General features: G+C 42.9%; 1 protein-coding gene across 1 annotated transcript in view; it reads left to right on the top strand.

The window, feature by feature from the left end:
* The window catches only part of LOC126527896 (uncharacterized), a 38,839-nt gene extending 21,438 nt beyond the window's left edge, over positions 1-17,401 (top strand). The window contains exons 7-9 of the mRNA XM_072284264.1: positions 5,784-5,830; positions 7,194-7,343; positions 16,080-17,401. Coding sequence (XP_072140365.1) covers positions 5,784-5,830; positions 7,194-7,343; positions 16,080-16,198 — 316 coding nt within the window. The 3' untranslated portion in view covers positions 16,199-17,401. The remainder of the gene's footprint in view (positions 1-5,783; positions 5,831-7,193; positions 7,344-16,079) is intronic.
* The last annotated feature ends 7,832 nt before the right edge of the window (positions 17,402-25,233 follow it).

Genomic DNA, 25,233 nt, shown 5'->3' with positions numbered 1-25,233 from the left:
CTCGGTTGTGCCGCCAACACTCACCACAGGAATCGGCCATTAAGAGCTGCACTCTAAAAAGAAGGCGCGGAGGCTGTTCCTCACGCTTGAAGTAGTTACGAAAAATCATGTTGGTGCAGCCTACCTCATAAGCGGTACGTCAGAACTCCATAGCAGTTTGCAATGTCTAATGTACCCACTACAGTTATACTGGTGGGATCAAGTGTGACTGCCCAGCTTCTTCATTTTGGTGATTATACATAGGTTCTTCGCCATAGGAAAAATGATATTGACAGTCACCAATTTCTAAACACTTATGTGTGCATTACTAACAGGTATGCCTCCTAATGCAACACATTGAAAATCATCCTAACGATGTGGTCACTCTTAAAATGCCAGCGCTCTCGTGCATTTCCGAACGAGGTACTATAGTTGATCCACAAGGTCAAGGCGTGATGAAAAGCCTCAGAAAAGGTGGCCAAGCTCAACCTAAAACCGTCTGCCTTTTTTTTTCCCGGTTTCATTATAGAGTGAATATATATATATATATATATATACACACACACACACACTCATACGAGATATTCTGGTTCAGTTTCGGCGCATCCAAAGATAACGTCTGATTTTCGGTTTAGGTCTGGTTCAATACCTTGCTCACTACAACAGCAACAGCACGGCATGCTCTGTGTTTTACCCGGGCTCTTACACGTTACAGAAAAAAAAAGTAACCGATCGCAGTTACAATCACTGCCCAACGAAAATAATTGATGAGTTACTAAAAAGTAAACCATTAAGTTACTTTCGTTCGAATTGTTTATAACGTTGCACAGAGCTCGTAAATCGAATGAGCTGGCCTGGCACGTTCAGTGCATCCTCTGCCACCCTTCCTACATTGCTTACTTTTATAAACAGGAGCATTTCAAAGATTTCATTGGTCATCTTGCCTCGTTTTTGTTGCGAATTAATCTGCAGCAGCGATGAAAACTTGCTCGATGTGCGCGCTAGGGGATTGTGCGGATTGTCCGCAACGCAAGGACATTTTGCACATAAGATTGTCGTTACTCAGCATCTGCGTCCTCTGTAAAGCACAGGGCTTCGTTGTTTTCTCGTTGCTGGCACATGAAGAAGATGCTTCTGCAGGGTGTCTACCGACCGGGAAAACTGGGAATTCTCAGGGATTTTCAGTAGTCTGGAAAAACTCAGGGAAATTGCGCTTCTATCAGGGAAAATTAGCTGTAATTTTATTGAAAGGGAAACAAAGTCGTGGTAAAGCTGGCTCGAGTAGGAGGACTTGCCAGTGTTTAGTCAACGACCAACTTTCCGGACGGCCCGATAATTCGGACGGCTTCGCGGCACCACCACATACCCCATAGAGCCTATGTATAATAACGTCTGAAATTTCGGATGCAAGAACCCTTCGCCATCTGATTTGCCAGACTTTTTGCCGTCATGGCAGGTCCAAAACGGCATTAATAAAACCACCACCACCGCCACCGCCGTTTTGATTACCTCGTTGCTCCTCGAACTGGCACACGCATGCATATCCGTTGGCAGCTGTAGCTACCACCGCAGCAACGCTAGGCCTAGCTGCTTCTGCGTTTGCTGTTAAGCTTCTTGCTGTTCTGTGCTGTGTTTTTCATTGAAAAATTCGCCGCTGTCAGCAATGGCATTGACTCTGCCTTTGTAGTCCTCGCAATTGGCTTCGAAGCTCGGAAAGCACTACGCGTTGCATAATGCCGGTTGCCAAAAGTCAGCTTCGCCTCACAACAGCAATATTACGCGGTGAAGCAAGCGCAAATTATTGCGGTGAAGCTCAACAAGCGTGGAAAGGGGCTATTGTCATGGGACACAGTATGTATCCCTTAATTAAACACGCGTGCACCTGCTGCCTCCTGTCACAGGATGAGCACCGACATGCATAATAATAAGGCAGGCCTTCAGAGCTTTTTCTGATGTGCTGCGGCAGTAAAAGACATGCAGTGGCGTACCAACTATTTCTAGAGTGTGTGTGTGTGTGGGGGGGGGGGGGGGGGGGCAAACTGCAGACGGTATGATCTTTCTCTCTCTCTCTCTCTCTCTCTCTCTCTCTATATATATATATATATATATATATATATATATATATATATATATATATATATACTATTGCCAATTACTATTACAATAAGTGAAATAGACTGGAAATGCTTCTGTTATATGTATGTTTAACCGACAGGGACCTATTTATCAATCATGCATGGTGAACCATGAGGGCCCGAAAAATGAGCTGAATTTGCATTTATCTCTTGCAACTATATAACATCTCAAGATGATACAGGGGCAAAAGGCAATGAGGGCACCCACAGTGGTCTCAGATGGCAGCCAGTAGCAGCAGTACAGCGTACATAAAAAGGCACATTTGCTACAAAGAATATAAATGATTCAACAAAGAATTGTACTTGCTGTTTAAGTCTACAACATAAATGTATCACTAGTTTAGGTGATAGTACTGTCGAGGTTATACGCAATGACGTACAATGAACATAAATTACTTGTGATATTCACCCACACACAAAGAAAATGGACTCGCCATCCCGGCCCTGCGACAGTGGACATCCAGCGAAGCTGTTAAAAACCACCACTACAACGGCTGAGGAGGGTATGCAATGCTTTAGGGCTTTATAACGCCCCCCCTCCCAACCATTCCCAACACTCAATTTCCACTGGATTTGATATCTGTTGAGTTCACAGTTATTCCAGAGCAATTGGATAAATTCTTTGTTCGCAAAACACATTCATAAAGCTATGAATAGCTTACATGCATCATATACTAAATATATCATAATTAGTTTTCTATCTTTGGAGTTTGCCTTTATTTTCGCCAAATATAAACAAAATGTATTGTTTAGTTCATGGAGGACATCGCTAAAACAAAGACAGAAGTTGTTATGACGCATGAAACTAAGGAAAGAAAAATGACGGCTCATTATTATTTACGCTTTTAACCGGACCAGGAATGTAAGAATTTTGTCATACATTGCAGTTACAATGGCCCCCCTCCACTTTCCACAAGATAAGAGCCTGTTGTAAACTACAGCTATGTCGAGACACTGTGAAGCATAGTTGATAGCAGCCATATCACATGCTCTAATGCTTGAATAAGAAAATTTTACAAAGGCTGCATTTGATCCAACCTTTCGCATAGGAAGTTTCCATGGGGCACCATTAATTTTCGCTAAATTTGGTCTTGGCGGCTTGTATAGTGCTGCTAGAACAGCGGGCTCAATTATTCCGCTCTCGTTAGACGTGCTCAAACATGCTGCAGTGCTTGCATAAGTAATTTATTACGAAAGCCATCTATTTTGAACTTCACCTCCACACCACCCATTAATTTGTACTTAAAGTCACCAAACCTAACGAAGCTGCCTTCTTTAGTTCAGTGAGGGCACCAGCTGAAATTAATATGTCACGCACGACAAAGTAAGAAAAAAAAATGGGGGTTCAATGATTATTCGTAACCCTTCACAATAACTGAGAAATATTAAAACTATGCGACACATTCCACTTAAATTGCTGCCTATTCCTTCAAAGTATAAAGTATCGTAAACTCTCTTGGGACAATAGTAGTAGCGTGATAATTTTGAACACTTGTTCATAATTTTTTGATGCTGTATTTCATCAACACGCATTTACCATCGCACATAAACTTGGCGTATTGTTCTCCTTATGTTCGCACAATTTTATCTCAGTTGTAATTATGCAAGCGCAGCTGTCTAAGTCTTACACCACTCGTAAAACAGGCTAATAAGGCTATGGACCACTTGCATACCTATTCTACTTAAAAATGTGCATTTAACCCATCCATTTGAAGCATTGCCTAGACCTTATCCATACCATGCCCCTAATTTTCCCTAGAAGTAAACAAGATGCCTTGTTTAGCTCACTGAGAACACTGGAGAAACAAACTGCAAATCTTGTAATATGCCCTTCAGTCACGGCATAACATTTGCAAACGCAACTTATTTTGTCATTACTGTGTAGTGGTTACAAGGAATAGGCAGTGAACATTAGGCTTTGAGTAAATTGCACATTCTGCTTTCTTAAGGCACACCCATTCCACTTCTCAGTGAAATGTGTCCCTTCAAACGACCGCTTTCACGAAGGCATCGCCCTCTTTGACGTCCCTTCAAAGTGGGTAATGCCTTCATGAAAGCGAAGTTGGGGGTTTGGGTAGTAATCACAAAAGATTATTTCTCCCTTGTTGTAATGCTTGGGCCCAATAATTAACCTTTGCAAGTAATTTGAGTGGGTGATTCAATATTTTTATTGAGGAAACATAGCACGACTGACTTCACAATTAATGAATATTAGTTACTATGTATTTACGATGGATCACTATAAAATTCACAGGCATTCTCCCGCCTTGACTTGCCTTCTATATGGAGTCTCCAGCAAATAGCTAATCTTCGAAAATATTTGCTTCTGTATGCATATCGTTTTTATTTGTATTTGAGAATGTCTCACTAGGAGTTTTACGCATTTTTTTCCAATATATCTTTTTTTCGCTGTGCATTGTACTAACTCCTCCCTTCTGTTTTCTTTTTGAATAAAATAAACCCCTCCCCTTACTATTCAAGCTGGATTAACTCGTTTTGTATTTTTTAGCATGCTTACTAGAGAGTGAAACCATCGGATGGCATGTTGTCAGCCCGTCTCTTGACATAAAACAGAGTTCTGTGTCGCTCAGGGAATTTGGCAAATGCACCCAGGGAAAACCTGGAAAACTCGGGGAATTTGGAAATGTCAACTTGGTAAACACCTTGTTCTGCCTTGGCGAGTGAAAGGCTGTGCAAATTGTCCGTAGGCGATTTCTCGGCAGTGCTTGTCGCCGCCGAGACATACGAGCACTGGCTCCATTCGTCAGCCAGCATCTGTCAGAGCGTTAGCACGAGGAAACAAATATTGAGCTTCCAGGTTTTCCCTCTGAACGTATGCATCCGTGAGACTGCTGCATGACGCAATCAGGGGCATTTCGCTGTAGTTCCCTCTGAATTCCGGTTCCTAAAGCTGCGTTGCCTGTTACACCTTGTCGCGTCAGTAAAGTAACTAATTGCATGTGGTTAGTTACTGAAAAAGTAACTGTATTGCAGTGAGCATTATCCAGTAAAAAGTATAATTCTGAAAGTACAAAATGACCAAAAAATGTGATAAATTACAAGTAATCACTTACATGAAATTTATTATGTACGAGTCTTTTTACTCTACCAGTGGCAGGCAATGTGCCAACATACTACAGCAAAGTCAGAATTTTTTTAGGACGGACATCTCAACAGAAAACATACTTTCTGTATAAGCAGCCAATTAATGTACATAAGTATGGTAGTAAAATGTATGCACTGTGAAGTTTTATTACCGTGTTTATGTACATTAATAGCTTGTTCGAGTCATAACAAACTAGAAGTCATTGTGTCTGTCACAAGTTCTGACATAAAAAAATGCCAACTTTGCTGCTGTGAATTGCTGGCATTGTCTGTCAGTGGTAGTGTAAAACACGGGGCATGCTGCACTTCTGCTGCTGCAGCGAGCAAGGTATTGAACTGGTACTAATCCAAAAACAGAAGACACTTCTGTTTTTGTCCTGGATTAAACAGGCAAAGAGTGTACGTAAACATGGTAATAAAATGTATGCACCACAATATGCGACCTTTGCATGAAATCAGAGCACAAACGAGGCAGAAGTTCAGGCTTAAAAACTGTTAGCGTCTACCGCTCTCATTACGCTGCTTTCAGTAAGTTTTTTTTCTTTCTAATTTATTATCGCCCAGTGCCCCTCCCGACGAGACCGTGGTGCATGCTGTGCCTGCAGCAGATGGTGAGCATTGTTTTCCTTCCCCTGTTTGTCAGCTTCACTGCACTGCACTGCTGTCGCACCGCAGCTAAAGCGAAGACTTTGTTAAACGGAGCACCTCGGCTGTGTGAGGTGCTCTCATAATTTCTGATAAGAAGAAATAGAAGGACAGAACTTCATCTCAAGCATGTTGGCAGGCTCGTTGGTATTGGTTTGTGGTTAAAATGTGCAGGGCGGCTAGACAACAAGAAAGAAAATGCACGTACAGCACCGTGTGTGTGTGTCGTTTTCTCTATCTTCATCTAGTCCCGCAGCATATTCTAATCACGGAAGACAACAGCTTTGCATGAACACTTAAGTTTCTTTGATCGGGCCAATAACTGCAGTTGACGTAGATTTCCCTTATTTGGCCACTGCCGATCATGCTATGGAAAAGTGTCTCGCTTGATATTAGAGTGGCCTGAGGTTGCCTCCTATTGCTGCATCAAGAAACTGCACTTGTTTTGAAAAAGGCACACTGTACATTTAGGCAGACGAAAGGCAGTACTGTCACAATAGGTTTTCTGTGACTCAAATGCTTTAGAGAAATGAGAGAGCTAAATTCTTGTGATGAACTGCACACAGAATACAAGCCAACTGGGACAAAAATAAAGGTTAGCTGTTGTGCTTTTGCTAAATATAATATCAGAAGCTACGTAATTATATGTAAGATGGTGATGGTAAACCAAAACTAAGTTGAACTGGTAGGCAATGTTGGAATGCGATGCTGTCAGAACGAGACACATCGCTCACTTCGCGCCACCTGCAGCAGGACACAACGGTGCGCTTGGGTTATTGCCCATTAAAATTGTGCAGTACTCTTCCAACGGCCCTATGCCACGCGTGCTGTGAAACAGATAGGCGGAGATGCTTATTGTGGTAACTGTGGTTGGCGATGCGTGGTGAGCCACGAGATTTGCTGGTCCCAGAATGGGAAACCAGGTGCACGGTGGCATTTTTCACGTAACGCAGGCAGGGAAACATACATCGGAGAAGCTGCCACTGTGGGTGGCTACTGCTCTCGGTCACGCATGCTTCGCACTTTTTATTGTTTACATGGGATCTAGCAGTTTGAGAATGCATTGTACAATCGCAGTTTGGGGATACACTGCACGTTGGTGCTAAACGATTATGTTTTCGAGGAATGATAATTAACAGTTAAGAAAAGTGTAACTGCAGTGGGTAATTTTTGAGTTCTCAATCACAAACATTGGCACCGTGAAGTCATGCGAAACAGGATTGTATCACCGAACTTCTTTATTAAAAAAAGTCGTGAAATCTCGCCACATTTCAACCTCTCGTGGAATCGCCCAAGTGCTCATGTGTGATTGCACACACATGATTGCAGCCCCCCTGGCGCAGCAAGGCTCCATGCTGCGTGTGTGGGATCGGCTGCAGCAGTTCAGCGACGACCACGGACTGTGCACCGTGGAGGCGCTGGTCACACCGGATGCCTTCAACCGGAGAGCCGTGGCCAGCTGCTTCGGTGCGCTCCTGCGTAGGTGGCCTCTCTCTCTCTTTCAGTCGCTTCCCGCATTGCAAGTACCCTGCGTGTGTACTGAGAACAGTGTGGGACGTCCTGTCTTGTTTATGCACTGTGTGCACATGTGCACACTGTACTGTGTACTTGCGGTACCCCGTCAATTGGCCCACAGAAATGAGTTAGCAATTTCCAGTAGGCACTGCCTGTCCTTTACTGGCATACTATGCTTAGGTTAGTGAAGCAGTGAGTGGCCTGTCTCGTAGCATAAAGCTTCGAAAAGAACCAACGTAGATTATCGCAGTGTGACCTTAGTAGCGGAAGAATAGATAGTGCTTATAAGTGACGAATGTGTGCCTGACCTTATAATTTGCGTCTAGTGTGTAGGATCTGGCTGTGATGACGCGTGTCGTCGTATGCTAGAGCTGATACAGGAATGCGTTGCTCATTTTGTTGTGATTGACAATGATTTCTAAACATCCTGAAATACAGTCAAAGCACCTGAAGTGGCTTGTTCTCTCTTAAAGGTACAAATACCTAAGGTTGTTGTTTTACAGTATGCTAAGCATTAGAAGCTTAATTGATAAAGGAAAGATACCTAAAAAACACCTAAATCTTCTCGCATGTGGACTCGGCCATCAAGATATCTCCATATCAGTGCTGCATAAATTTAATAAGCTACGTTTCATTTGATATTGTACATGAATGGAAGTGTGCTTACTGAAAGTGATTGTTACTGCACTTCAGTTTACTGTTTTTTGTTCTTTGATATCTGTACTCTGGAAATCACATTTCTGGAATATTTAGTTCTGGAATGGGGGTGCCCTTCGGCATGGTAATAAAGTGTGCTGCGCTTTGCCTTAACAATGTCATATGAATGAAAAGTTCAATTTTCCAGGATTACCCTGTCTGAACTTTCTGAGAAATCTGAAGTTGTCAACAGCAACGGTGCATGGACTCTCACATTGTTGCACAGGCTGCGAAAGCAAGCAAATTTTTTTTTACGGGATATGTCTTTGCAAGTGCACACAGGTACCCCGGTACGTGTGAGGGGAGGACAGCCACTGCTGTAGCTCAGACGATAGAGCACCACACACACACACACACCATATATGAAAGTGCTTGCGATGGCATGCCATCCTTTTCTAGATGTATTCAATGAAAAAGTTCATCGCTCAACGAAAAATACATTCCACACATAGTCATTGTGTCAAACTGGCAATTGCCGTGGTTCATTCGACCGTTAAAAAGGCTCTGTAATAAGAAAAAACTAATTTTTCGCTTTGAAAAACTAACCGGTACTGAGGAACGTTGGACTACTTATCAGGCCGTGGCTACCTAATACAAAGAAGCTCTCAAGCACGCCAACGATTCATTTTTTAACAGTACATTACCATTTCTTCTAATTACTAACCCTAGGCAATTTTGGAGCGTAGTCAACGAAAGAGACAATTCAGCTGTCACTCAAGCTATCAACTAATCCAACTTGATCAATGCGCAAATGTTTTCAACTCTGTGTTTGTTCTGTAACCTCTACCTATCCCAGTACTGACTTTTTACCGATGGATCCTATTGTGTTTGATATTGCTGGTATAGAAAGAATAATAGATCAGTTAAAAGTTTCTTCATCCTGTTGCATTGACAATATAACTTCCAAGCTTTTAATCAGGACTAAAGTGTACAGTGCTGTAATGCTTTCTCATCTATTCCAGCAAGCTCTTCAGACAGCCTTCATTCCAGAAGACTAGAAGGTTGAGGAGGTGATTCCCTTGCACAAGCCTGGGGATAGCCATTTGCCACATAATTATCGGCGCATTTCACTTACGTACATTCCCGGTAAAATTATGGAACGTCATGATCATCAGCATGGACTTCGCAAGTCATTTTCCTGTGAAACTCAACTTTTATCGTTTACACAGGATCTAAATTCCATACTTGACAAGAGTTCCATTGTTAGCTGTATATTCCTAGATTTTTTTAAAGCTTTTGACAAGGCTTCTCATCAACTGCTTACTTTTTTAAACTAAGTAAACCTAACCTTGATCCTAACGTTCTTTAATGGCTGCACTCTTTTCTCACCAATCGCTTGCAATTTGTCACAGCTAATAGCACTTCCTCTGTCACTTCTACAATTGGATCAGGTGTGCCACAAGTCTCTGCACTGGGACCTTTGCCTTTTCTCATTTATATTAACAATTTACCTGATAGGTTATGCTCATCAATTAATCTTTTTGCAGACGCCTGTCGTATACCACGAAATTAACAGCAACTCCGATATAGGTCTTCAGTCTGATATCCAGTATGCTCTTGACTGGGCTAACTAAACATTAACAAATGTAAGTGCATGCGTGTTTCTCATCGTGATACTACACTGCCCTCATATCATCTTAATACTAGTAACCTCAAATCTGTGCCCTGCTGCAAATATCTAGGCATATTATTACAATATTAGCGGTAGATACCCGAGAGACGAGCCACCGCGAGAACAACGACGAAGGGGGTTTGTGCCCTTGGCACGAGAAAATGTCGGCCTGGCGCTCTGGCTCCAGTCCAGTGTAAATAGCTTGTAAATAGCCTCTTCCGTCTGTATCTTCCTACACGTAACAATATTTATTTCTTCTAATCTTTCTTGGAAGATGCATTTAGACCATATAACCAACAATGCTAATCGCATGCTGGGCTACATACACCGCAATTTTTATCTTTCTTCTTGTTCTGTAGAACTACTTCTTTATAAATCGTTAGTTCGTACTAAACTTGAATATGCTGCATCTGTCTGGGACCCCAGTGAAGAGGCGCTCATCTATCAACTTGAATCTGTCCAGAACCGGGCAGCTCGCTTCATTCTTTCTAATTATCACCGTAACTCCAGCGTCACTACTGCGAAAGCAAGCTTATCGTTACAATTGGTTGTCACAACATGGGAAAGTATTCTGCCTTTGCCTGTTCCATAAGATGTATTATGACAACCCGATTAACCCTTTGAGGGTCAATGATGTAAATATACGGCACCGTGAACAAGTCCAAAAATGGTCGATGCCATATACTTGCGGCACCATCCGTATGTTTAACAAGCGCGCCAATTTCTTAACTTTTTCTTTTATGTCATGTGCTGCCACTATGTGGCAATACAGGGAATTTTTTTCGCGTGCCTCCCTCTCTCAGTTTTTGTTGCATGGTTTGTTTTAGAACAAGTTTGCTCCCGCGCGTCTATATACTACCGCTCGCGCATTGTCGAGTGGGCAGGCGGAAGGCAGTTTCAGTTTTGTTTTGTGCACTGGTTTCGGCTTGCACTTGCAAAACTGATAGCTACCTCGTTACTAATTGCTCAAAGGGCAACTGCTTGTTTCTCGCTCGTTTAGTGCTCATAGGGGTGCGCACAGGAAGGATGTGGCCGTGCATGGGTTTCCGTTGCTTCCTTTTTTTTTTTACACCCGCAAAAACTAATTGCCTCTTGTTGGCGATAAGATGAACATTAGCAGAGGTTTGTCACACATTTTGCTTTTTTGACAGGCACACAACCTCAGTTTTCTTGAGTCACCTACGCAGTTCGATTACGTTATGAATGTACATATTAGTGCAAGAGCAGGAACATTTGAGCCTTGCGAAATATTTTCCTGTGTGCATTTTCAAAGCCTTGAACTATGTGTATAACAATGCATCAAATTGTTTATTCTTATAAGTTTATTTCCTTTTTTATTGTTGTTATTCACGAATGAAGAGTTCGTATATAACAGTGCAAAATATTTTTTTCTCACTTTAAGGTCACCCTAGAAAAGTTAGGGTAAAGTTTTTTCGAAACAAGTCCCTAAGAAGAATTGGAATCTGCAATAAAAAAAATCAACCCAGGGCGGTCGCGTATGGCGAAAAAAAATCGACCTCAAAGGGTTAAGAATAAATTCATAACCCTCCCTTGCTACGCTTCAGCTCGCATTGACCATCGTCATAAGGTTGGTATTCCTTCATGCCACATCAACCACGTTTTCAATTCATTCATCCTCAATTCGTCAGCCAATTGGAATCACCTTCGCCGATCTGTCATTGAAAAATCTGACAATCCTAAATTCAAAGCTGCTTTAACTAACCTGCTGTTGTCAAAACACAAGAAATTGTAGCACGATCATTTTTATTTTTGGTTAGCGCATTTTTTTTTACTTTTGGATCCCACCAATCTGTGTTTTGTAGGCATATATTACTGTTTTGAATATCATTTCTTTGGTTTCCTATCTTTGTTGATAAGACCTATCTATGCATTGTATGCTCAGCGGGGTTTTCTTATTGCTTTTTTTTTTCACCCTGTACTGTGCGCTATTGTTAATTTCTTTATTGTATCAATGTAAACCTTTCTTTTTCTTTTTAGTTTTATACAAGTGTACTGCTGTTTTTTTTCCCACTCTAATGAATGTACCCACTCCCCTCTGTAATGCCCTCGGGCCCTGAGGCTAATGAAAAAGAATAAATAAAGCAGGAACTTAGGAATAGTGTTCTCCTTCAAATAAATATTCAGATAACCTTCTGTGTTTCTTGAATGTCCATGTCTGTAATGTTTTAAACGTATGTGCCCCCTAAATATAGTAGATGCACTAAGGAGACAGATGGGATAATGTGTCATTGCAGCCTGCCAAAGTGTGCTGTCACTTCAGCAGGAGGGTGGAAAGTTCGGTTGTTTGGTTGAGCATTGACATTCTCAAAAGACAGTACTAGCTCTTCAGGACTGCAGAAAGAGGGGGCTGTGTTTGAGAACATCTTTTCAGGAAAGTATTTAGAAAAAAGAAAACTGCACCAGGAGTCGAGGCAAACTAAGCAAAGCCACCTCGCAGAGGGCCTGTCGACCAGGCTTCTCTTGCAGTGTCCTAAATGCCAGCTGATAACACTGCAGACAGTGTGTGTGTCGTTTCTACTGCATGTATGCAAGCTGTATGCTTCCTCAAGTGCAGCCTCAGCCAGGGGCTCTTCCTGGCTCAGCTGCACTTGATGCTGGAGATTTCTTCTTACCGATGTAAAAAGCTTGTGTCCCGCTTTTTTAGGTCTAAATACTGTCTGAGGCCACAATTCCACGAGGGAATCAAATAATTAATTACAGCACCTTTGATACAACCAGTTCAAAACATGCAGTAAATGCAGCCCGGCTTCTGACGTGAAAAAAGTAGTCCCGTTAGGTCACTGAAACCAGGAGGGGTGGTCACGTGGTATCACAAATATTTTGAATCGACCCTGAACCACTTTTTCAACATTGCAAGAAAACATTGTAGATGTGTTCACAAGGCTCCTGTGAACATGTAGTCCAAATATGATTGCACGGCATGCAGCAGGATATTTACTATCTTGTGTCAAAATCGGTGAAAAATTGCTCGTTCTTGCTTCCGTAGTGTTGTCAGGCAGTAGCAGTAGCAGCTGGACTCGCAACAGCTACTGGCTGATTTCATGACCGCCAAGAACATCCTCAGTAATGCAGTTATTGCTCATTTGAGTTAAGTAAATGAAAAAAATATATATATGTCTGTGATCTCAGAAAAACAGAGAAATCATTTCATCGTTGCACTGCACATCTAAACGTGACAGTTGCGTGTTGCTGCGTCTGCTATTTGTGGCCTCCAAGATGAAAAGCTTAACGTAGACACCTCGGGTGCAACAGGGTGCCACCAGGAGCAGTCTCGCATTCCACATTTGGGCATTGCTCCCTTGTGTCTCCATGCTGTCTCTCCTGTTTAGCTCCCAGTGTGCTAGTGGAAATGAAAGGAGACAGAGCCACTGATCGCTCCAGTAACTACATCTAACTTTGCATGTGCTTGAAGGATTTGAATACTTTTCATAGCGGGAGATTCGCGAGGTCATGTCATTAGTTATGTTATGTTGGATGGTTATGATTAGTTATAAAAGTGTTTCAGGGCCTATTTAAGAGCCCACTGTCAGCCCATTTTCGTAGTTAAAGGCCATACACTGATCTTGTTCCTGGAAGCTGCCAAATTGGTCTTTCTAATTTGGCGCTTCTTATGGAAACATGGAGGGACACGATCCCCGTTTGTCTCTTCGAGTGCTGATTGGACTCTGCTTTCAGCAGTATGTCCATAGTCTGTGTGTTTGCATCAGTAATACTAGTATATCTGGTACCATGGAACTGCCACAACAGGTTTTGGTGGCGTGATCAGCCTCCTTCACGTCTGAAGCCACCCTGCTCTTGGCACATTTGGAACTGGTTACAGTAAAAGTTAACGTAATTATTTGTTGCACTCGGGGAATTGAGGCCGGATAGTGTAACTACTGGTTTAATGGTTATACAGTAAAGCAATAAAAATGAAACAAAAATATTTCTCTTAGTACAGTTAAACCTTGATATATTGAACTTCCATATAATGAAATTCTAGATATAACGAAGTATTTAACTTTTCATAACCTCTTGTCCATGGAACACTATGTAATTAGAACCTCAATATAGCGAAGTGTGTGATTTCAATACAACGAAATCTATCTTCCACAGAAAAGGAATGCCGAGACAATAAATGGAAACTTCCAGATGCTCAAATGACTGAATTACAGGCAGCTGCTTGCAAACGCAGCTCTCGAATTGCACAAGAGCGACTGCCGAAGCGGAGCCACATCATGTTCCATATGAAGTCCATGTGTGATAAGATCTTATCGCAGCCCACGCACTTTGTGCTTTAGGTGCGAGTGAAAGTGTGTGAGGGTGAAAAGAAAGAGGGTGGCTTCAGGCATGGGTGCTGCCTTTGCACGTGAGCAAAGGGAAAGAGAGGGAGGAGAACGAGCGGGGCTGGGGGCGGGGGAGGATAAGATTGTGCGCATTGCAATTTCTGGCGTGCGTTTCGGCAGTGGCTTCGCATGGCTGTAAGCACGGCTGAGTGCATACGCAGCTGCGCACCCTGGTTTATAATCTGCCGCGTATGCGAGTGGGCATGCCGAGATGGCGTGGCATCTAAACTGTCTTCCCCGCACGTTTACTATTGGAGCTTGCGTAATCTAGCGAGTTTCGCTGGCCGGTTGGAGCGAGAGGCAGACTAAGCATTCGTGCCCCGCCGCCAGTGCTTTTCCACATAGCGTACGTCCTAGTGCGGGTGACGCTATCAGCCGCGGGGGTGGAGTGCACGCGAAAGTGTGGCTGGCTTTGCTTAACTCGTACTGCCTCTGTGAACATGTCGTCGACATGTTGTGGAACCGTATCATTTGTCACCGATTCCCAAATTCATCGAAATGAATTTTCTCATTCAAATTTGCTTTTCTTCAATTGCCCAATAATTTGGAAAATTCTGCGGCCACTTTCTGTGTAAGAAAAATTGATCGGAAACTAAAGTAAATTGCTAATTTTACCTACTTCGCTACATCTAGGTTTAACTGTACTCCTTCAACACTTTGCCACTCCTGCAATAACTCAAGCACCCACACTACCGCAGCCCCTGCGGCTCCCTAGTATATTTGTTTTCTGTTTTCAGCGCACTTCCTGCCTCTCCAGAAGCAACCAGTGCGAAAAATAACATTGCGTACCCTTTTTCCCACCAATGGTGAGGTCATTGTAAACAAATGCAAACCTTTAGGTTAAGTTTTTGACTGTGGGTAGAGCAAATGTCCCTGTGCTTTGCTGCTCTGTCACAGCAGAGTATCCATGGCGAGCCTGTTTGGCAGGTCTGTCACCAATTTTACAGGCAAAGAGATTTATGAATACTTGACATATTATGAATTGGAAAAAAGAAACGATGACAGAGAGCCATTTGCGATGCAGCATGAAATGTCAGATGAGCCAACAAAAGAAAAAAAAAGAAACTGGCTGGGACTGAGAACTCAAAAAGCAGTTGTGGCCATGAACAGCGTGGCGTGTCTGTCCGTCCGGACTATAACAGACGGAGGAATATATGACCTGTTTTACAAAAACAAATTCTGTTTGCGAAAAGGATTGCCTCGTCAGTTTCGGAACCTTGCACTGAAAGTTTTGTGATGTTCAAAGGGCGCAAGAGTGGTACCTGCCTCGGGAAAGTTTACAGAGAGAAGTTCCACGAGCAAGTGAAATCGACAACAGAAAATTTGCTGAAGTAACTGTGATCTCAAAAGAATGTGTTGCTTCATAAATCGGTGCTGTGTCGTGTTTGCTGCTGCTGCCGCTGGTATATTGCATCTAAAGCTAACTCATGGGTCCAACAGGGGCGTGCACTCAACGCAAGCTTTAAAATGAGATTCTTGCAAAGAACTCCTCCCCACCCCGTTCCTTCTTTTGATTTTGTTCCACGGTAGTTTTATGGATATTGAAGTTCACAGGTATGCCAGGAAGTCGCAGAGCTCATGCGACTAAGCTGAATGAAAAGCAGTTCTTGCAAAGCAATGCTTGCAAAATGTCGAAAAGCGATCGATTTTGTGGAGTCGCTCCATGACCGGTTTTTCATCTTCACAACTGGAGTCGCAAAGCTGTTGAACCAATCAGGAGCAGGATATCAGAATGTGATGATGGTTGTTTCATGTGGCAGTGACGGTGAAAGCAAATACGAACTGCACCAACTGCAAAGCATTTAATGTAGCGACACGCAAATCGCACTTGCTGGTGTGAACATTGGTCGCCACGATGAGCTCCTTAGTTGCCAGTCGGTTGCGTGGCCTTTTTGATTTGACCGTGTGAGTGCTGTCAAAGTGCTGGCTTCTTTTGTTGCTTCTAATGATGCATGGAGCACATGTGGTTTAACTGGTACATGACAAACCAGACAGTGATGTGTTTATAAGCTAGGTGCTCTGAATTCGTGACTGCGTCTCATGCAGGTCTTCACAAACGCCAGCTGGTGCACCTCAGTCAGGATCAGCCGTACGGCCCAATCGTGATTGAAGTGAACCAGCAAGAACAGGGCACCCCACCAATGGCTGGGCGCCTCAGCCCCTGAGCGACCACCACACAAGTAGCACTGGAAGCAGCGTCAGTGTGGGACAACATTGGGACAACACTGTCTTTGTTGTCTGTACCATCGGGGCAGCCCTGTCCCCTCTTGACAAATCAGGTCGCAAATTTCAAATATCTCCCAAAAGTTGACATTTTCTGCATCATCAGTGTTGCTGAAGAGGCAGACACAAAGCCATCTCTGTTTTTTTTAATGATTATGGGTCTCAGATGAAGCATTGGGTAAGGAGAGCGTAACAGCAAGAAATGAGTAGAAACAGCAATATTCACATATGCAACTTAATATAAAAACATTGAAGAATTGCTTAAAAAAAATGTATGTAGAAATATACTAGTAGAGTTCTTTGAGCTCTTGCTGCTGAGGTCTTTGTGTTGGAAGTACAGCTGGCACTTTTTCTTGGTCTTCTTTTACGATTGCTATTTCTGGCATCCTTGTGGAAATGCATATGCATATGCACTTAGGAGGAGATTGGGATTAGACCAAAAGTTATGCAGATTTAGTTGACCTATTTCCCCGCTCAACACAATGGCAATTACTATGAATTGAACACTGAGAAACATAAAAGCCATTCACAGCCAGCTGCAGTGATGTAACAACAGCCTCTTTCTTTTCTGTTTATATATATATACACCATGTTTTCCCTTATCTAAGATAACAGACGAAGGTGCTCAGAAACTGCCTGACGATTTCTAAGCACTGGACATTTTTATAATAATTTTGTAGCTGGTTTTGTCGGTCGGTCGATAGCATTTACATTGCATTCATGTGACATTTGTTGAGTGTAATTTTGAAATGCTAGACTAAATGTTAAATAGTTATCTAGTCATTTGCCTACTTTACATTTTTAGCTTGTACTCATGCCAGCACATTCTTTTGTGCCAAACTTGTTTTTATGAGTCAGCATTTACCACATGCTGTGTGCATGAGTGAATCTCTGAAGGTTTTATGACAAGTCTCTTTGAGGTGCTGCAAACTGTTTTGTTGTTTATTAATATTGTCAATTTTTTTTATGAAGTTCTCTACTTGTTTGTTCTTTATCTGACTTTGTGATTGTTACCTGTGATAAGGCACACTGATGGTACTCATATGGACTTACCTCAGCGTTGACCCAGCTGTGATGTTTTCAGAGCTTCGAGACACCGTTTTAAGGTTTTATTTTATTTAATAAAGAAATGCTATGGTTCATAATTTGGCTTTGTGGCATTCTACTGTTTCCCATCTTCCTGCATTGAATTTGAAGCAAACCATTTCACACATTATCACACTTGACTCGGTGATATGTAGGTGTGCACACAAAAGACAACAAATCTGGAGCACTGGATTAACTGTTTCTATGGGTCAACTTGTGCTCTGCAAGACAAAACAAACAACAAAGTGGTAGTACCCTCAGTGGTTGCTCGGTGGCTATGGTGTTGGGCTGCTGAGCAGGAGATCGTGGGATCAAATTCGGGTCGCAACAGCCGCATTTCGATGGGGGCGAAATGCGAAAACACCCGCGTACTTAGATTTAGGTGCACGTTAAAGAACCTCAGGTGGTCGAAATTTCCGGAGTCCTCCACTACAGCGTGCCTCATAATCAGGTAGTAGTTTTGGCACGTTAAACCCTACAATTTTTAACAAAATGGTAGTGATTAAGAGGAACTCGCAAGAGCTTAGGCTGCACACCACGAAGGTACAAACACTCTCAACGGCGGCGGGTTGCTTTTTACTCCAATGTCCTTTCCTTTCACTTCAGCAGTTCTATGTTTCAGTTAAAACAACAAATGTTGTTGCATGTGCTCTCTTTCGCTTTTAATATGCCTGATTCATATGTTTGGGACTAATAGAAAAGGGTCACTTGTTCACATTCACTGCACACCCAAGGGACTTGACTCTGGCAGACAAACATTTATTCTATATACGTTTACTTCTGAAGTTCACATAGGATATGATCGGTTTATAATTGTAAAGTATTCTCGAAAATGTCTACTTTCTTTGGTTACATGGTAATAGGTTGATTATTAGGAGAGAAATTGACGGTCACAGTATCACTACTGAATATCGTGTCGACACTTGAGGGCCGGTACATCAATGTGATGTTGCATATTGCGGAGTGTTTTCTCAGTATTTTGGCCGTTGCGATTTGGTAAATGTCGAAACTTCCTATTTTTGGCTATTTTTAAATACAATGTCACTTTTTAACCAATTAAAATATTAATTGCAAACAGGCACGTAGCCTAAGTATACATGACATCACAGCAACCTGGTGTGTGATTTCAAGACGTCATCGCCCCCGTCTGAATTTTGTATCCTTTCTAGCTTACGAGGAATCTGCTAGTGGAAAGAGTTTTCTTTTATATTCCAATACATCAAGGGCTAAAGAGGCATGAACAGCATACTGTAAAGGCATGATGGAGAAGGCAGCAGCAGTGAAGGTATATTAAAGAGCAAAGAATCGAATCAAAACAAAAGGAAAGCTAGGGGAGTCAACAGTAGTCGACATCAAAGAGAGGCAAAATATTCTTGGACACATTAGCGTACCCTGTGGTTTGTTTAAACTGTACTGCCTTCAGTATCATCCCACATTATTAGTCCCCACTATCTCGGGTATCTGCCCACATATTTGTTGAGCAAAGCCATGCTTTTGGTATCAAGTGCACCAATTACAATTTAGTTATTTTTCTGCTGATTATGCATTACTGACTTGTTGCATCGTTTTCTTTCCAATCTTCATTTTGACGCCTTTTTCGTTCTCCTGTCTGCAATAAAAAGCCTAAAATCTCCTTATTTTGACAAAAGTAGTCGGAAAGTGACAGCCAGCTACCCTGATCCCACGAACCACAAATTAATCTGCAGTCTTCAAAGAAGACTGCCTTTAAAAAAAGGTTGAAAAAAAAAATGAAATGCAGCCATCTGCTGTTTAAAGCCAGATTAGCAGGCCTGAGAACAAGATATCGTGAAAACCATAGGGCATACATGTTCCGTTAGGGAGTCACTAGTAAACCAGAGGCCAATGCAGACTTATCAACCCTGCCCACGAGACAATAGGATTTTGGTACATTTAGTAAGCGAAGGCTTAACATTTGTTGTGCAAACGTATGAACTGTAAAAAATACCTGAGGACAATAAATATCAAGGAGAGGGCTGACAGATGGAGTAGCACACTGGTTTAAGGGTAAACAGAAATAAGGTGCCTCAGAAAAGCTGGCAAGTGTTTCGATAGGAAGACCTATCTTTGTCAACATCTTTTCTGATTGTTAATGATTTCCTAATCAAACCATGGGTCATAAAAGAAGAAAACAGGTAAGAGGTAAAAGTGTCCAGCTTTGTGACTTTCATGGATGCTCACATTATTGAGCCAGTATCCATCCGAGGTCACCCGCCGTGGTTGCTCAGTGGCTATGGTGTTGGGCTGCTGAGCACGAGGTCGCGGGATCGAATCCCGGCCTCGGCGGCCGCATTTCGATGGCGGCGAAATGCGAAAACACCCGTGTACTTAGATTTAGGTGCACGTTAAAATTTCCGGAGTCCTCCACTACGGCGTGCCTCATAATCAGAAAGTGGTTTTGGCACGTAAAACCCCATAATTCATTCATTCCATCCGAGGTTTTATCTTGCACACACGCGTAGATGCCAAAGAATGTGGACCTGTTTACAGCCTTCAACGTTTTTGTAAGTCTACTTGTAACGCGTCGCATGTGTAATAATGTAGATCTAACAGCCACCATGATTGTACACTTTTTATTTACATTATTATTTCTACATTGAACTTAACAAATGATGTCCGCTATGCTTTTCTGGCTTTGTCGTGTGTGTGTGTATGCATGACCATGTGCTCGTGATATATACAGGGTGTCTACCAACCGGGAATTCTCAGGGATTTTGAGTAGTCTGGAAAAACGCAGGGACTTTTGTGCTTGTATCAGGTAAATTGGCTGTAATTTTATTGAAAGGGAACCCGAAGTCGCGGTAATGCTGTCCCGAGTAACAGAGAGGAATCGTAACGAATTGTCTTTGACGCCGCGTAGTTGGCTGGAGGAGTTGCCAGAGTGCAGTCAACGAGCGACTTTCCAGGCGCCAGATAATTCGGATGGCTTCGCGGCACCACTACGTACCCCATCGGGTCAATGTATAAAGATTGTCTGAACTTTCGGACGCAAGAACCCTTTGCCGTCCAATTTTCTGGACTTTTTGCCGTGACCGCAGGTCCGAAACGGCATTAATAAAAGCTACAACCGCCGCCATTTTGATAACCTCGCCGCCTCTAACCGGCACACTCGCACGCAGATCCGCTGGCAGCCGTAGCCACCACCGCGGCAGCGCTAGGCCTAGCTGCTTCGGGGTTTGGCATCAAGCTGCTTGCGTTCTGTACCGTGTTTTTCATTGAAAGAATTCGCCGCATTCAGCAATGGCACCGACACCGCCATTGTGGTCATCGCGATTGGCTTCGAAGTTGGGAAAGCGCGGCGCGTTGCATAATACCGGTTCCCGAAAGCCAGCTGCACCTCATTACAATAACGTTACGCTGTGAAGCATAAGTGTGGGAAGGGGCAACTGTCACGGGACACAGTATGTATTTCTTAATTATGCACGCGTGCACCCGCCATCTTCTGTCACAGTACGAGCACCGATATGCCTAATAAGTGTACTGGCAGGCCTTCAGAGCTTTTTCAGGCGTGCCTGTGGCGATTTGAGCCCTTAAAGGCTGTGAAAGATGTGCATTAATTCATATTTTCGGACGTTTTCACGGCCCCTAGGGAGTCCGAAGAATCGGACGCTAACTCCACAACTGTCCAAGAGGATGCTTCAAATAGTCCATGTGGCGAACGCGCAGCCAAAGGAGAACAAGAAGACAAAGGACCTATACGCGTTGAGAAATAGGTACGGGAAAGGAAGCATGCATGCCGCTTTTTTGAAGGAGCTTGCACTCTAAAAGCAAAGTGTTGGCTGGCACCGAGATGCAGGTGTCCCTCACCCAAGCAAAAAAACTCTTTAAAACAGTGAAACGCAACACTGAGGCGTCGTGCGCGGGCTGAGAGTCTGCCAGGACAGTTGAGGTTGACTGCCAGCGGTTACGAGAGAATCTCACTTGTGATAAACTTCAGGCCTCATACGAATTAGCTTGCTATCAGTTGATAGAAATAGCTCATATTCGAAAATATTCTGTATGCATCTCTTTTTTGATTCGTATTTGAGAACGTTTGACTGAATTTGCAATGGGTTTTACTATTTCTTTCGGAGATATTGAATTGCTGTGCATTTTACTAGCCCCTCCCTTCTGTTTTCTGTTTTAATAAAATAAACACTACTTGCTATTCAAATTGGATTGAGTTGTTTTTTTTTTAATTTTCTAACATGCTTACTAGAGAGTGACGCCATTGGGCGACATGATGTGGAGAGCCTGTGTTGACATAAAACAAAGTTCTGTGTCACTCAGGGAATATTGCAAAGGCACTCGGGGAAAACCTGGAAAACTCAGGGAATTTGGGAATGTCAACTTGGTAGACACCCTGTATCTATCTATCCATCTATATATATATATATATATATATATATATATATATATATATATGTATATATATATAAGGGAATCGGAGTAGAGCGAGGCCGACGATTTGGTCGTCTGATGTAAGGCGCAGGACAAGAGTAATTGGAGATCGCTGGGAGAGGCCTAGGCAAGAGACACGCGTTCTCCTACCCTAGCGCGCGCGCGCTTCTCGGCTCGCCCTCGCACCCTTTCATTCGCAATTAACCCCAGCATGTGGGATGCAGCGGGGCACTATAATTTTTATCGCACTTGGACTTGAAACCAAACATCAGGGCGACAGCGCGAAAATTCGCCTAGGATGTCCAAATAATTGCTATCGCAATAATACACTATACAGAAAAGTATTATGGAAATTATCTATGGATGGTTCGAAACTCCCTTAATTTCCCAATCACGCACCCATCCACCGATTCGCTGCACACATGTATCCCACGCGGCACGGTGCATCGATCATTAAGGTGTATCGGTCTTCTCTAGCTCTATGATTATTTCTGCAGTAGTCAGTTGCTGAGAAGCTTAATTTTCAACCTATGCGCTAGTGTCGTACCTGAATTTCAAAAGTGCATGGACCATATATACGTTGGCAAAATAATCGGAACTCACTCAGACTCGCCAAAATTATACTTAGCTGCTCACTTGAACTCGGAAGATTTCTACTCAGCCGGGCTCACTCGGGCTCAAACTCTCCAAAATACTGCTCAGCTGGGCTCACTCAGACTCATGGGGTGATCTGAGGGAGTTGACTCATGAGTGAGTTTGCCAGCATGTGATGTGTGCTAAACCACAAACTTGGCTTTCTTGAATAAAAACAGTTGGTCGGAGCAACATACATCCCGGTCTGTATATGGATGCGCATATATGTGTAATGCAGAGAGTGCGGCATTGTAAAGGCTCCCACAGTTGCCATGCCACGCTGCAGCTCGTTTCAATCATGTCAAATGCAATACCCCTGCCAGCTTTGAGTCAGTCGATCAAATGCGATTGTTATTTAGTTATCTCATCACACCTAATTTTCGTGCCTAAGGCCTTGGGTGAATTTTCCTTGGCATCCATTCTGTTACTCTAACAGGTTACCAGTTATCTGTTGCCTACGAAATTTAAAGTTGTGCACATGTTATGTGGACTCCATGCCAGACTGGTAGTACTGCATGTATTTTTACAGTTGGGTCTAGAGTTGCAGAATCTCGTGTGGGAGCTACTTTAGTAAGCAACTGTAGCTTTGGAGCAAACATGTGCTTGAGAGAGTGCTTAAGTGTTGTTGCCTGTCAAGACTGGGAGCACCAATGCAGCTTGTGCAGTAAAGGCATGGGCAGTACGAGCCCACAGATTTTACTAAGTGTGGCTGAGGTGATGCGTCTAGACTTCACTATGAAGAGAGCCAAATATAAGGTCACCTGCCCATCATACCTATTCTGGAGCCTTTCCTTGAGCTTTTCTAAAACATTAAGCTCAGCGTCTACACTTTATCACAGCATAATTATTACATGCGTTGTAAAACATTCTATTGTTCAGTTTCTCCAACTCTTTATGAAGGCATCTATCCATATATTAAACAGGAATAGGCTCAATACGTTGACATATTTCCACAGTAGCGCCTCCAGGGCCTCCTACTGTCACAATGCATCACAGACATTATTTAGGTGAACTCCAAAAGTGAAGCTCTTCATTAACATTGGCTAAAATTGTATCTTTAGCAAAGTGATCATGCATAAATCTGTATGTCACGACAGAACACTTCATCGTTTTTCACAGGCTTTGGCTCACAATTGTTTGCAGGTTCTGGAAAATTGTGCAGTGGACTAGTTGGTTCGACATACTTAACACTGTAGAGTGAAGAGCGACGAAGGGACAGGACTTGAGCGAGAAAACAACACACGACACCTGAGCACAAACTATCAACTGGTGATTATCACAAGGCAATGATTCTGCTGAAAAGTAGGAACCAAAGGAAAAGAGAAGTCGTGGAAGCATACAACATCAAGATGGACCCACAAGGCTCATGTGTCAGCGCCCCATCTATTTCACTCAGCAATAAAGAGAATCGCATAATCACGGACAATAGAGGGTGTGGGTAGACCAGGAAGAGAACTCCTGCGCATGCGTGTAGGCTTTATGTACGCTTCATTTGCACAAAAATAAACCAGTTCATAGTTTGTGATAAGGTGTCGTGTTGTTTTCTTGCTCAAATCCTGTCCCCTCATCGCTCTGCCTAACAGTGTTATGTTTTCAGGTTGTTCAATATGTGATGTAGGAGGATAAAATTGATGGGAAATCCCAATATTCTCGGGCATATTGCGAAAAATACGGCCAAAGTCAAGTGTCACTTTAGGCTTCACTGTCCTCTTTTATGCGGCAAATAGTAATAGTTGTTTGGATTCTAAGGAAGCTGGTTGCTTTTTCTGACTTAGCCTAGGCCTTGCTCCGCTCTCAGTGGAAAAAGACAGGTAAACAGGAGGACTTGCCACATAAGCTGGAGGTAGCGCTCCACAAAGACTTAAGTTTAACATACTGCGTGCTTCCACAGCCCTGGGGGGCTATTCTGTAAGTGTTGACTAAGTAGATTGTCCATTCCACTACACGCAGAATGAATAGAGCACAAGAGCCCGCGGTGACGATTGCCGCTTGCTCTACCAGCTTAGAGCTCTACCTAATCAGTGTGTGCTGAAACAGACAGTCCACTTAGTGGACCCTTACAGAATCCTTCCCTGGAGTGATCTTTCTTTGGTAGGTTGCAAGTATTTCACTGTTGCACTATTGCAAGTAAAGAAAGCCTTGGGAGATATGCAAAGGGGGAAGGCAGCTGGAGAGGATCAGGTAACAGCAGATTTGTTGAAGGATGGTGGACAGATTGTTCTAGAGAAACTGGCCATCCTGTATACGCAATGTCTCATTACCTCGACCGTACCGGAATCTTGGAAGAACGGTAACATAATCCTAATCCATAAGAAAGGGGACGCCAAAGACTTGAAAAATTATAGACCGATAAGCTTACTGTCAGTTGCCTACAAACTATTTACTAAGGTAATCGCAGATAGAATCAGGAACACCTTAGACTTATGTCAAGCAAAGGACCAGGCAGGATTCCGTAAGGGCTACTCAACAATAGACCATATTCACACTATCAATCAGGTGATAGAGAAATGTGCGGAATATAGCCAACCCTTATATATACCTTTCATTGATTACGAGAAAGCGTTTGATTTTGTCGAAACCTCAGCAGTCATAGAGGCATTACGGAACCAGGGTGTAGACGAGCCGTATGTAAAAATACTGAAAGATATCTATAGCGGCTCCACAGCCACCGTAGTCCTCCATAAAGAAAGCAACAAAATCCCAATAAAGAAAGGCGTCAGGCAGGGAGATACGATCTCTCCAATGCTATTCACAGCGTGTTTACAGGAGGTATTCAGAGACCTGGATTGGGAAGAATTGGGCATAAAAGTTAATGGAGAATACCTTAGTAACTTGCGATTCGCTGATGATATTGCCTTGC

Source organism: Dermacentor andersoni, chromosome 9, assembly GCF_023375885.2.
Source record: "Dermacentor andersoni chromosome 9, qqDerAnde1_hic_scaffold, whole genome shotgun sequence".
NCBI classification, from domain to species: Eukaryota; Metazoa; Arthropoda; class Arachnida; order Ixodida; family Ixodidae; genus Dermacentor; species Dermacentor andersoni.
The sequence above is the reverse complement of the archived record's forward strand: the minus strand, read 5'-3'. Positions and strand labels throughout refer to the sequence as shown.